We start from the raw sequence: 13004 nt of genomic DNA, 5'->3' as shown, positions 1-13004 counted from the left end.
TATGATCGTGTAAAAATTGTTTCACGAATGGGCGTAAAAGTCCATTCGAGACTCTTGTTCAAGTGCCTTGAACAATTTTCCTTTAAATGTGTAAATATGAAGTATTGAATAGTCCTGTTCAATCTTTCTAGGTTCGTCTATAGTCCTTTCTGTAGATTTTTTTTTTTTTTTTTTTTTTGTAGAACCTAATTCTCCATCTAATTCACTTTCTGAATTCCTTCCGAATTTTGATTTTGCCCTTTTTTTTTTTCGATTGCGTCCTCTATGGGCCAGTCCTACAATATCCTGATATTCTTTCTGATTACTATCAGTCAGAATTAGATATCTACTACCATCAGGAAGTTGTCAGTTACTTTAACCCGTGGTTCGTTCTACAATATACTGTGCCTGATATATACTCTGTCAGATAGTTAACCCGAAGCAAGGTTTTAACGGACCATTTGATTGGTTGGTTTTCTGTTGATCATACGGAAAACAATTGAAACGTCAAATTTATAACTAAAATTTATAACGTTAATTTCGTTACATATTACACTCCATTTTATAATACTGCACGTAATAATACAATCTGAGCTTTTAATTAATTTATTTATTTGATATTCAACCTCTAAAACTATGTAAATTAGATTAATAATTTAGATATGTTTTTATATATAATTCAATTTCAATAATTAAACTATATTTTATATAGAATATATTTCTTCATCTTCTAACTACACAAATACATGGCGCTTATGTGCGGGGACTTGTAGCCAACGGGTACTACTTATCGTTATAAATTGGCATATATTCGAGCTAAAATGGTTTTCTAGGCCTCGCTATATATTGAATAATCTCTTCATCGTCCTCGGACCCATCAACAATTCTTCGATTTCGTCCATGATTCACTACACGACAACTAACAAGTAGCTGATAGCTGTTAACAGGCAATTGAACTTCCTGTCAAAGTACCAACCAGCTGATAGGGTTTAACAGCCACCTGATTGTTATCAGGACATTGTAAAACACTTATCGGAAAAATGTCAGGAGGAATTTATATCAGACAGATATCAGAAGATGGTAGGATTGGCCCTATTTTAGTTTAATTTGTTCATTTAATCACAAATCATCATTGTGAGATGCATATGCAAATTTTGCAATTGTAGCACATATGTCTTTCTGGCTGGTGCACCATCCTGTTTAACCGTTAACGGTTTAGAAGACGAGAAGAAGAAAGGAGTTGATAGAAATCGTGGATGGTTTAATGTGATTAAGAGTTATATTGATGAATATGATGTTCAAAAAGAAGCCTAATATTCCTACGAGACCTGCATCGCCAACTTCGGAACAGATTGCAGAAGACGTCAAAAATGCTCCATGTGACGATATAGTGTTTACTCTCAAGGACGATTATTGTGGCAAGGGTAAGAAATAAGTTTGGTTAAGACGAGGGATACAGGTACATTATTTCGTATAGTTTTACAATACGGGTTTACATAGAAATTCATAAAAAAAAAAAAAAAAAAAAAACTTTATTCTTTCTCTCTGCTTTCACATTCTGTACCTTCAGCAATCACTTTTTAGCTGTGTTTTTACATTCCGTGCAGCTTCACTTTAACAGGTCTGCACAACATCAACCAACTATGGATGGTCGGAGTCGGTGCCTAAGATCCGGAACCTTGTTTTCCGAATCCAGGTCTGGAACCGGTTCCGCGTGAACCGAGATTTTGTGGCCATCCCTACGCTAAATCCGAACTGTTGGTAGACTGTGAACAGTGTGTTAGATGAAATGGTGGAAGTGACAAGCAGGGGCTCGGGGCGCTGCCGCGTGTCTCATTTGGCTAAACTACCAGTCAGGGTTGGCAAAAACCATGGTTTTTATTAAAAAAAACGGTTTTTTGGGTTTAAACCAGGTTTTTATGGTTTAAATAATTTGCTCTATATATTCATATCATATATGGACAGAAATAAGTTTGTTTCGCCTTGATGTTATTATGCAACAACCGGGTTATGCGGGAAGGGGTCACATAAGCTTAAAGCGGAATAAAAACCGCTTCTCGAGTTACATCCGAGAGAAATTGTCCTCCATTTGAACTCGGAACCAGGACTAATTGGCCACAAATGTGATACGTCTGCCGACTCACTCATGAAGGAATCCTGATAAAAAAAAATACGTTGTACTGATCTTTACATGCTTCTTAATATAACTGTCAAGAGTCATTTCAGAAGGACAAAAAGATAAAACAGTTACACAGAATTAATTACATATGAACAATTTCAAAGTACGACGGAGTACAGAAGAACTAATCTAGTTCAAGATAGTTAACAACGACTTTTATTGGTCCAAATTAAAGAAATACACCGACTTAATCTGCATAACAATAAGAAAAGGGAATAAAGATACGAATTATTTGAGTCCACTTTGGCTCAGACTCATTTATACATAAATAGATACCAAAGATACTTATTTCACTAAATGCCTCTCGTGGGGTCTGTATGACACCCCCCCCCACACACACACAAAAAGTACGGCATTTTCGATGTATTTTATCAATAGTAAACATTGAAACGAAACAATATTTAGAATTTTTCTTCGATTGCAATTACATAATAAAAACAACTACAAAAAAATCACAAACATTTATAAACTTGTAAAAAAAAGTTGCTTTTGTAGTATAATCTTTTTGAGTAATGAATGGGGAATTTAGGTCTGAATATAATACGAATAATATACGGGAGTGAAACGTGATAACCACAAATGTGTGTTCATCAAGATTTTACAAACACATACACTTTTACGAACATTTTTTTGTTTTTTGGTTTAAACCAGTTGGTTTTTTTGAAAAAACCATCTGGTTTAAACCTTGGTTTAAACCAGCCAACCCTGCTACCAGTAACTGGCAATCTCATTCCGTAAGCAGGCAAGTTCATTTGGCTAAATACCCACAGGTAGACCAAACATTTTTTCTGGGTCTGGGCGGAGGGTACAAGCGCATTTTGCATTGTTGTGAAGGTGAACTTTGTGCCTCCTTTACAGGTCTGGAACCGGGTTTTCAGATCCAAGTGTGCAACCGTTTCTATCGAAACCGGAACTTTCTGGCCATTCCTAGAACCAACCTGTGCTAGGTGGCTACTAAACGGCACTAATGCTATATTAACACAGCCGAGCGAGTGAGAGAGTTAGGAGCCCCGCAGGGCTCGTTTCATGCCTTTATCACAATTTACATAACAAGGTGATCACTAAAAAGAAGTGATGCTACTTTAACTAACATAGCTGAGCGAGCGAGGGGGGTTAGGAGCCCCGCAGGGCTTGTTGTTTTCCACCTTTTTCACAATTTCCGCAAAATCAAGGTGGGCGCTAGAATTTTTTTTAAAGAAATTTGTTACACACACAATCTGTCAGTGTGCCCCTACAATATCAGCAGTATTTCAATGGTTCCGCCTCTTAACCCTTGCTTCTCGTATATCCTGAACCACGTTCGTTCAGCTTATACACTGTGCATTATGGCTGCCTCGACGTAAATGTTTCTGTAGAATGTTACTCTTTTTTTTTTTTTTTTTTTTTTTTTTTTTCATGTGCGAATCCGTGTCGGACGTAAAAGCACAAACTGCTTCAATTGCTTAAAAAACACCCAGATATAATATTTGTTGTAATTTATTATGAACGTTTCACAAACTACATATTCATCTGTAATTACCTTATTGAAGATTATGTGCACTTCAGGTTCGATTTTCATTTCTATATTTCCACGTAAATACTCATCTCAGAGGTATGTGCGCAACATATTTCCGTTACTTATACACTACTCTATTACGATATTATTAGAGATTTCTTCTGTACATTTTATAAATCTATGGATCCGTATACTAAAACTGCATTCATTTTTAATGGGAATAATATTCTCACGTCCTGTATAATCTTACCGGAGAGGTTCAGGTGCAGAATAGTTCGTCGTGCAAGTCAAGTTTAGAAACACAACTCGAAATGTTGAAGGATTCTTTCACTAATTTATTTCTTATTGTCCTCCAAAAGACTTGTGCGGTGCGATATGAAAATACCCCTACTGAGTATAGATGGTATTTAAGGACACCATTAGAAATAATTGTTTAAAAAATTACAATTTTATGGTTTTCGTATAAATACAGCGTCCGGACATATGCCTGCAAAGTATACAATACAATCAGTGCTAAGGCGCCACTAAAAAAAGCATGAATGGTATGTAAGCGATACAGGGCCAAGCTCGTGGGTATGCGCGTAAGAGAGAGTTGTGTCTATGCTGGTGCCGTACGTTATTTACAATTATTCCGTCGACGGAATATGGTATCTTATATAGTTATCTTTCATATGTATCGTGTAAAACCAGAGTGAACCAAACAACAGAGTGTTCGTCATGGAGAAAATAATGGTTAAAGTTGGCGTTATATTGAAAAATCCTGGACATTGATTTCATTAGTTTCTTTTCTGAACTTGCTTTACAAAAGAACTAAAAATGTGTACATAAAGTATTTGAATGAAAAAAAAAAAAAACAAGTTTTGTGACATGAAAGATATATCGGAAAACAGTGCTTTGTAGTTAGTTCAGTTTGGCATTATACTTACATACGATTTTGTACATAGTGCACTCAACTACGTATTATAACACAGGAAAATAGTTTTAGAAAATGTTTCAAACCTTAGCAATGCAACAGCGGAAACCCTTTATACCATATCATGAAATTCATGATCATTGTCGAAACCATGATTATGGTAATTTTCAAGTTCATGATCTTCAGCACGACAATCTTCTACTGATTGCAGATTCTAGTAAAATGGGTGGTGAACTGGTGGAACAAACTGTAGGAGATAAAGAAGATCTGTCTTCTTTGCTGCGCTTATGGAATGTCCAGAAGGATACAAAGAGGATAAATGTACTGAACCCAGATCTTTTGGTCGTCCTTTCACATTTCTTTAAAGTTGACGGAATCATATTCGTCCATATTGAATGATATCTTATAACACGTTATTCCAGGATTATACTTTTCAACTTTTATTTCCTTTATCTTCAACCATGGAACTTTGCACTTATTCAAATTCACTTTCCTGTAGAGTGTCTGCCTGCCAAGCAGCACTAGGGGCCGTGCGTGCAAACGAATCCTGCTACGAGAGGCCATCCTGACCGAAGTGTTCCCTAAGTTTCCTCAGTCCCACCAGGCGAATGTTGGAATGGTACCTTCTGTAAAGCCAAAACTGCTGCCTTTTCACATCGTTCCCCTTCCCTCTCTTGGCCTGAGCATTAGTTGCCTACTGGCCATAAATAACAATTCAAATCAAAATACAATGAATTCCTCTTACCAATAAGTCAAAAATGAAGTAAAATATTGAAAACAAATTGTTAATAATATGAACTGACATAAATGTCTGTTTGGGAACCACATTTCTGATTAAAAACACCAGAAAGTCAGATCAGGGGGGACCAGAGAGAACCTCATATCTGATTCATTACAAATGTTTAATTTATTCGCTTCTACAAAAATAACAAGAAAATACTGGGTAGTTTTGTTTCGTGGTAAGAACAAGCACTTTGCAAGCATTCGGCTGTTTTGGCAACTTGGCAACGCTGGAATCATAGCCCACTGAAATGTGAGAACCGGAAACAGAACGGCCCGATAGATACATTATCGTTTCATAGTGAACTATCTCCAAACTAATATAGAGAACATTGTCATGCCATAGTGAACTATCTCCAAAATTAATGCATGGAGTCATTGCGTGCATGTGTTCACGAAAAGTACTTTCACTGTCGTGTAGCTACTCTTAATCTCCAGCATTTGGCGAATTTTTATGCATCAAATTCTTCATTTACAGATTATTTGGACAATTTTCCTTTAGTTCACTATGGCACAATTCTGTTCTTAACAGATAGCGACTGGAAAGCAACAATGTAGTAATATTACATATTACTTTTAAGAAAGTAGTAAGTAACAGTTTTCCTTACCTTCGTCAGTGCTAGGAGCATATTCCGATCCACTAACACTAATATCACTCGTGTCTTCTTGAAATTCCATGTTATTACAGCTAGGTTTCTTGGCCCTTAGTTCACGATTGCTTCTGCTGGCAGCCATGTTCTACGTCTCTTAGTTCAGTGTGGCACAAACAAATACAGGTTGTTTTCGAATGGTGATATTTTCGTTACTTAATCTCGCTGTCTTACACACTCTTCCGGTAGTTCTCTCTGCCTCTACAAAATTGAACCATACCTACACTACCCAAATAATACTAAATCCGCAAATCGGCGGAAAGTGGAGTTGGTTCACTCTGGCTTTACACGATACATATACGCTCGCTTATTTTGGCGTTGCTGCTATATCGCTGTACCACACGAAAATCGAAAAAAAAGTTAATATTATTTAGTTTCTTCCCAAAATACTAGTTTGTTACCCTGGTTCAGTTGGTACTGATTATTTTTCGAAATACAGTCTCGACGTATGGCACAAAACCCGTACCAACTTGTGCTAGGTGGCCACTAAAAAGCTCATACGTTTGTAACGTACTCTGTTCGTTACAGATGGTTTAATGTAAGCTCATAGTGAATTAATTTATCTATACTCCTTATATTCTATAGTTAAACTATATTTTAATTACTTGTGTATACATGTTTTATGTTGATTGCTAGTCTGTTGCAATAATGGCGTTGCATTGGGTGGATTTGCCTACTTTGCTCTTCTTCTTCTTCCATTTGAATTGATGAAGGTCATGTCATAAGAATTTGCAGGAGCAAGGAAAGTATGGAATGAGGCCAGTTAGCAGAATAAGGTTAGATCTTGAACGATTATTATTTTCTTATTTGTTGTTTCATCTATATTTATTCTTTTGATATTTTATATTTCATATATATATTCTTATTCATTCAGTCGTTATTAAAAAGTTTATTTGGAATTTCACCGAATTTTCCGTTGAACAAAGAGAAAAAAAAGTTGTCAGTATTAGATTCCTATGCGGTGATTTAACTGCGTGTATACTGTGTACGGCAACCGAAACAAATGGACATTCAACATGTTAGTGTGAAGTTCTGTACAAAATTTAAATAAATGTCAATGCTTCGGTGTAAATTTCAACAATATCAAGAAAGTTTTAAGTTATAGAGTGAACCTACAATCAGTGACATAGAAGCTAACATAAATCGTCTCCGAAAAGGATGTGATAATGAAGATGTTTGAGACGGAACAATATTCTATGCTTTGTTAGTGGAGAGTTTTGTTCAGTAACTGATGTGTTTGCTTTGTAGCTGCACCTCAGGTAATGTTATAAACTGTATGCATGTTCCTGACGCCATAGATACGCGGGATATTGACGGAATTTACATGCGAACGAATTGTTCGTCCGAATAATGGAACTATTGAAACGAGCATCTAGTAAATCCTCGTCACATGTTTGTGAAGGTCAGCCTAATCATTAACGAACGAACTTATGCTTCAGGATAATAAATCCGTAGATTATTAACATTAAAGTCGACTGACTATCAAATATCAACAAAATTAATAGTAAAATATTGTAATTTCGCCAATGTTTAAAACGGTAATATTGATTTTTTGTTGTGCCTTACGTACTGGAACATGTGTAGGTAATTCTTTCCTATGGCAGGAAACCTTTCCAGGGGTTCCTGGCCCCACAACTGTTCAGCTTAACCCTCTCATCTTGTAGGTTGTGCGCAAGTATATATATATATATATATATATATATATATATATATATATATATATATATATATATATATATATATATATCTGTTCCGACGAATGTTTAATATCTTGTATCAAATTACGTTAATATCTTAGTTATTCTCGTATCTGTTAGTAACATGAAAGAACGTTCAAATTATAAAGGGAAGTTCATAGTATCACACAAGTTAATTACATCTATTACTAACTAGCTGAAATGCCCGTTCTTCGCACGGGGAAATATGTTTATAGGAGATAGGTGACGCTATAAATTTATTTGTGACTATTTAATAAATTTCGTACTTTTATGTATGAAGTGCACGGTTATGCAAGAATGGAAAATTTGGTAAACGGAAATTCATTTAAAAAGAAAAGCAACAATAATGCTATTAAATTCAAATGAAGAAAATTGTAGTGATTCATTTTACCAAAGACAACGTGTATGTGTTTGTTGTACTCTTTAGTGGGATCATAACGGAATGCCTCACCTGACACTATAATCTCTGCCTCTTTTGCTTTGCTTTCTGCATCCTTCTTTTAGAATCACAATTGGCAAGATTGCCTCCTCTTTTACGTTTCGACATTCTGTTTAACGTTATTATTATTTAACACTTTCAAATTCCATTTAATATACTATTCACTAAGTTTTACCTGTAGCAATTTACTTTCACTTGTTACGTTTTAAACATATCACTGGCATATAATTAACTGTCTGGCAAATTCACTTTTCCTTGATCCCATCTTTTATTTTAAAAGTTTCCCTGGCATATATTTAATTTCCAATTTACAGAGAGTAATTCATTTCCTATAAACGTATTTTCCTTGTACGAAGAACGGGCATTTTAGGTACTTTGTTAAAATTCTGAAACCATCATTGTATTTTCAACGATGTCTGTAGACATGTCTTCTTCTTTTTTAAAAAAAAACTTGTAAATAAATGTGTGTATTAATAAAACCTTATGTTAGGTGTTCCTGTACAAGTATACTGCAAACTTAATATAAGAGTGTTTTCGAAGGAGACATATATAGGATGATCCATAGGACATTCTTACTAACAAAAGTGGTCCCTCTTGAAAGAAGTTTGAGAAGTGTTGTGTACAGTTTTATTGTTCCTATTAATAACGATACGATAATACTAGCGAAAATTATGTTTCAGTGCTCTAACGATTGTTTTAGACTTTTGAAATATTATACTGACTATAGTTGCTTGGAGTTTTCAGTTCGAGGCTATGTAAGACGGGCTTAACAAGGTTCGATTCCAGATGGGATAGGCCGGTTGTTGGTAGACAGACAGAAGTAGCAATAATGGTAAGAAATGTAATTAATTTTATAATGGCATATTGATGGTAATTTGATTAATTGTTCAATTTTATTTATTTCAGAGTTTAAATCATCTAGGAAGGTGAGTGGTGAATTCGGACACACTTCGCCGGTAAGGACAGGAAGTGAAGTTATCAACCCGGATATTGTGTATGAACAAGTAAAAAAATTCGTTGAAGTGAATCAAAGTTTGACTGAAGCGCTACAGAAACTAAAACACCAGAATGACGTATTATTAGATAGCGACGAAGAACTTCGAAAAATGGCTGACGAAATAAGAAGACAGGCTAAGAATGCATTGCAGTGATATACAGTTTTCATATATAAGTGTTTGTGGATATAACATTTTTATTTCTCTACTGTGGACAACTTGCTGTTGAGCAAGCATGTATTATGTTTCAATTATGTTAAATCTTTATTTCAAATTATGTTAAATCTTGTACATAATCCGTGAAGCTTTATCTATATAAGAGAAATAATCTTGTGTATTTATATATTTTGATTTTGTATGCAAAATAGTAGTGTTTAATACAATAAATGAGAATAGTGTAATGTAAAATAATCTTGTAGGAAGAAATCTTTGTTTTTGCTCGTAGAACATTGTGCCCCTGAATATTACCAGGAAAAAACTCTCAAAGCATTGCATGCATTTGAAGTGACGGGGTGAAATGAAAGTCAAAACTAACAATAGTACTGGAGTGTTAGCATATTTGCTCTTACCGTTCAGAAGGTTCCGGGTTCGAATCTTGCCATCCTCACTAATATTCCTCAGTTCTACCAAACGGATGCTGGGCTGAAGATTTAATATGGTCATTGTTACGCCAAAGTGACCAATATGAATTCTGTCGGGGTAAATCCATGTCAAGTGGTCCAGGTACCTTATTATCTTGGTAGTTCAAAATAATCATTAGTTGAAATGTATAGACAGTAAGTTTAGAATGGAGGTCATATATGTTTTTGAGGTGCGCCATTGTGTAATGTCGGAAGGGGTTACCGAATCTGATGTTTCTTAGACCGTTATTATCCTATCAATGTGGAATAATAACCTAAATGTTCAGCAATTTGTAAACTACAAGACTGTGCATTAGCCATTGTCATCCAAGAAATATGAAAAGGTGAAATTGAAAAAAGTAGGTCATATACGAAAAAAAGCCTCTATCTTAGCAGATGAATTTTGCAAGAAGGGAAATGGTCAGAAGTTGAACATTTCTGGAGTGAGACCTCTGACGTAGATGTGCTCAGAGGGTGCTGATTAGAAAAATGTACAATTTCTCTCCATAACATCTGTGTATGAGAATATTATTTCCCCAAAAATGGGATTTTAGATTTCATTATAAGTACTTTTATTATGAACACAAAGTTATATTGTATCGTACAAATAAATATATGTAGAAGTACAGATAAACAAATGGACTGTATACATTAGAAATCAATTGACGGTAAATGAAATGATTCACAAAGGGGTAAATGAAAATATAAAATGGACACGTTTTATCTAGTTAATAAGTAAACCGGAAAAATGGACGGAAAACACAGCAGACTGTTTGTTCCAACATACACAACCGTTTTAGATATGCACCTGATGAAATTCACCACTGGTGCCTCAATCAGGAGCTTGCAGCTCTTAAGGTCGTTATCCTGCAGTACTATATGTTATTATTTAATCCAACTAGTGACAAGATGGAATTTGATATAAGGATGTGTGGGGACAGTATCAAGAGGTATAAAGGAACTTTTTGGTTTTGAGCTTTGAAAGCAAAGCAGAATTGATTAACATGCTGAAGTCATACTTTAGCAAAAGTGTGGTAACAGTTCACCAATAGATGCAATACGGCAATAGATCTGAGCCGAAATCATAGTTCTGTTGTAATTATAGGAACAGATTCAGACTTGCTGGCCATTTTAATCGCTTGTGGACATTCTGGAACGTCATTGTTTTCTGTAAATCCGAAAATGGCCAACATTGAAGAAAGATGCTACTACGCCTGGCAAAATATAAAATACTCTTGGACCACTGAAAGACTGCTTCCTTTTTCCTCATTCGGCCACTGGGTGAGACACCACATCAGCGATCTTTAGAAACGTCAAGAAAGTACCTTTAAGCTACTTCAAAAGGATAGTGTGCTCCGATTTTCTGTTTTAGCTTTCAGTGAAACCAACCTTACGCCATAGTGTGTTACTGAAATTGGAAACTTTTCTTGCTGCGACTTCATGGAAGTGATAAAGCATCCCCATTAGACACTCTGAAATATAACATGTACAACAGAGAAGTTGGGAAAAAGCTTTCTTCTAATTTTCATCTAGCAAATTTACCACCAACCAGTGCGGCTGCCTGATCAACGTTTCCTTCGGGTTTATCTGCAAGTGCATCAGTGGTTGGGGAACAACATGGACCAAAGTGAATGAGGATGGTGCGTCAAAGACAGACAGACTCTCTCCTATTCCAACAAGTCTTCCACCAGCTTCTGAAGTAGTACTTAATTTGACTGACCGCCAGTGCAAAATAACTCCTCGCAAAGATTGTGATGTTGAAACCTGTGAATGTAAGCATGCCAACCTTAATTCTTGTGTGAGAGAATTCCTTGAACAAACTCACATCACAACCGGATGAGGAATTTGATGAAGAGCATGACGATTAATCGTTTTACCTATCACCTTTGCTTCTATATTTTATTTCACAGGATTTTATTCAATAATGCATGCGTTTTAAACTATTTCAGAATACTGACATGTTTTGTTCATGTTCATTTATATGCTTGATTGATGAAACATTTCAAAGCGAAATTATGACTTTCATCGTCTTTTTTAAAAGTGGGTGTTCACATATCCTGCCATCTAGCGAATACCGGACGAACCAATGTAAAAAATTGTTCAACCACCAGTTAAGATTTTATTTTATTTATTTTTTTTTAAATGTAGTTGATGAAGCACACAATCAAAAATATATAAACATGCTTTCACGATTTTCTAATGGTTTAGGAGCTTGATCGCAAAATACTACAGAATTGCTTTCTGAAATGCCGAAATTATCAACTTTGATCACGAATAACCGTTTTGGGTATGATTTTAAATGTATGATGTACCAAGTTCCAGCAGAGTAAAATGGTGCCTTCTAAATCAAAATACCCGTATTGGTTTGCCAGATACAAGCTGAAATAGAAAACGAGGCGCGCATGGGATAGCGGCCATTTTTGAACACGCTCTCATGGGATATTTTGGAACTTTTGAGGTTTCATTGTATTTGACACAAAGAGCGAATCTTGAAAACGTCGGCTTTTTTAGATTTTTCTTTTTCGAACTGTTCTTCCAGGACAAATAGTTTAACAATTTAAATTATTAAATCCATGTCATGTGGTCCAATGCATGTTGCTCGACAATCTTTTTTTTTAATCTACTATTGGATGTGCAGTTACCTTGCCATATAGTTAGTTCAAAACAACCATTAATTTAAATTAGTGACTAGGTTTCCAGTGGCAGCCATATTTGTTTTTGAAGGTGCGCCATTTGGTGGTGGTATAAGGAGTTACCGAATCTGAAGTTGCTCTATCGATATGGAACAAAAAACAAAATGGTCAGCAAATTGTAAGCTACAAGACTATGTATTAGCCAATATTGTGCATGAAGTAGGTGAAAGCACAGTGAAAAGTAGGTCGTTAATGTTAGAAGTTTTGAGTTGAGCAAACTATTCTTGCAAGAAAGTAAATGATCAGGAAGTTGAGCTCTTCTGGATAAAGAGATCTGCTATAGAAGTGCTCATTCATCAAGTTTCAACCCTTAAACGTGTTCCCATTTTTTTAAAAAATAGAAATTATTAAAAATTCAGAAAAGTAAAAAAGCGTGCACTTCACAGGTAGGGGACCTGATAAAAATATACATTCTCTGCCCTAACAATTTATATTATATATGCCAAAAATTAGGAGTTTTGGGTTTGACATGGATTTTTTTTCGTATACATGAAGGGACACATAATATGTGCTTTTATGTAGAAGGCTCACTCGTTCTCGGAA

General features: G+C 35.4%; 1 protein-coding gene across 1 annotated transcript; it reads left to right on the top strand.

Annotated features, from left to right (window-relative positions):
- Positions 1-1190: 1190 nt before the first annotated feature.
- Positions 1191-12534, top strand: LOC145671787 (UPF0449 protein C19orf25 homolog; the record flags this gene model as incomplete). The annotated part of the gene is given in 2 exon segments (XM_081740996.1): positions 1191-1403; positions 9060-12534. Coding segments are annotated over 2 exon segments (384 nt in total). The 5' UTR covers positions 1191-1264.
- Positions 12535-13004: the final 470 nt, after the last annotated feature.

This window comes from Thermobia domestica, chromosome 2, assembly GCF_964235325.1.
Source record: "Thermobia domestica chromosome 2, izTheDome1.hap1.1, whole genome shotgun sequence".
Classification (NCBI taxonomy): Eukaryota; Metazoa; Arthropoda; class Insecta; order Zygentoma; family Lepismatidae; genus Thermobia; species Thermobia domestica.
The sequence above is the reverse complement of the archived record's forward strand: the minus strand, read 5'-3'. Positions and strand labels throughout refer to the sequence as shown.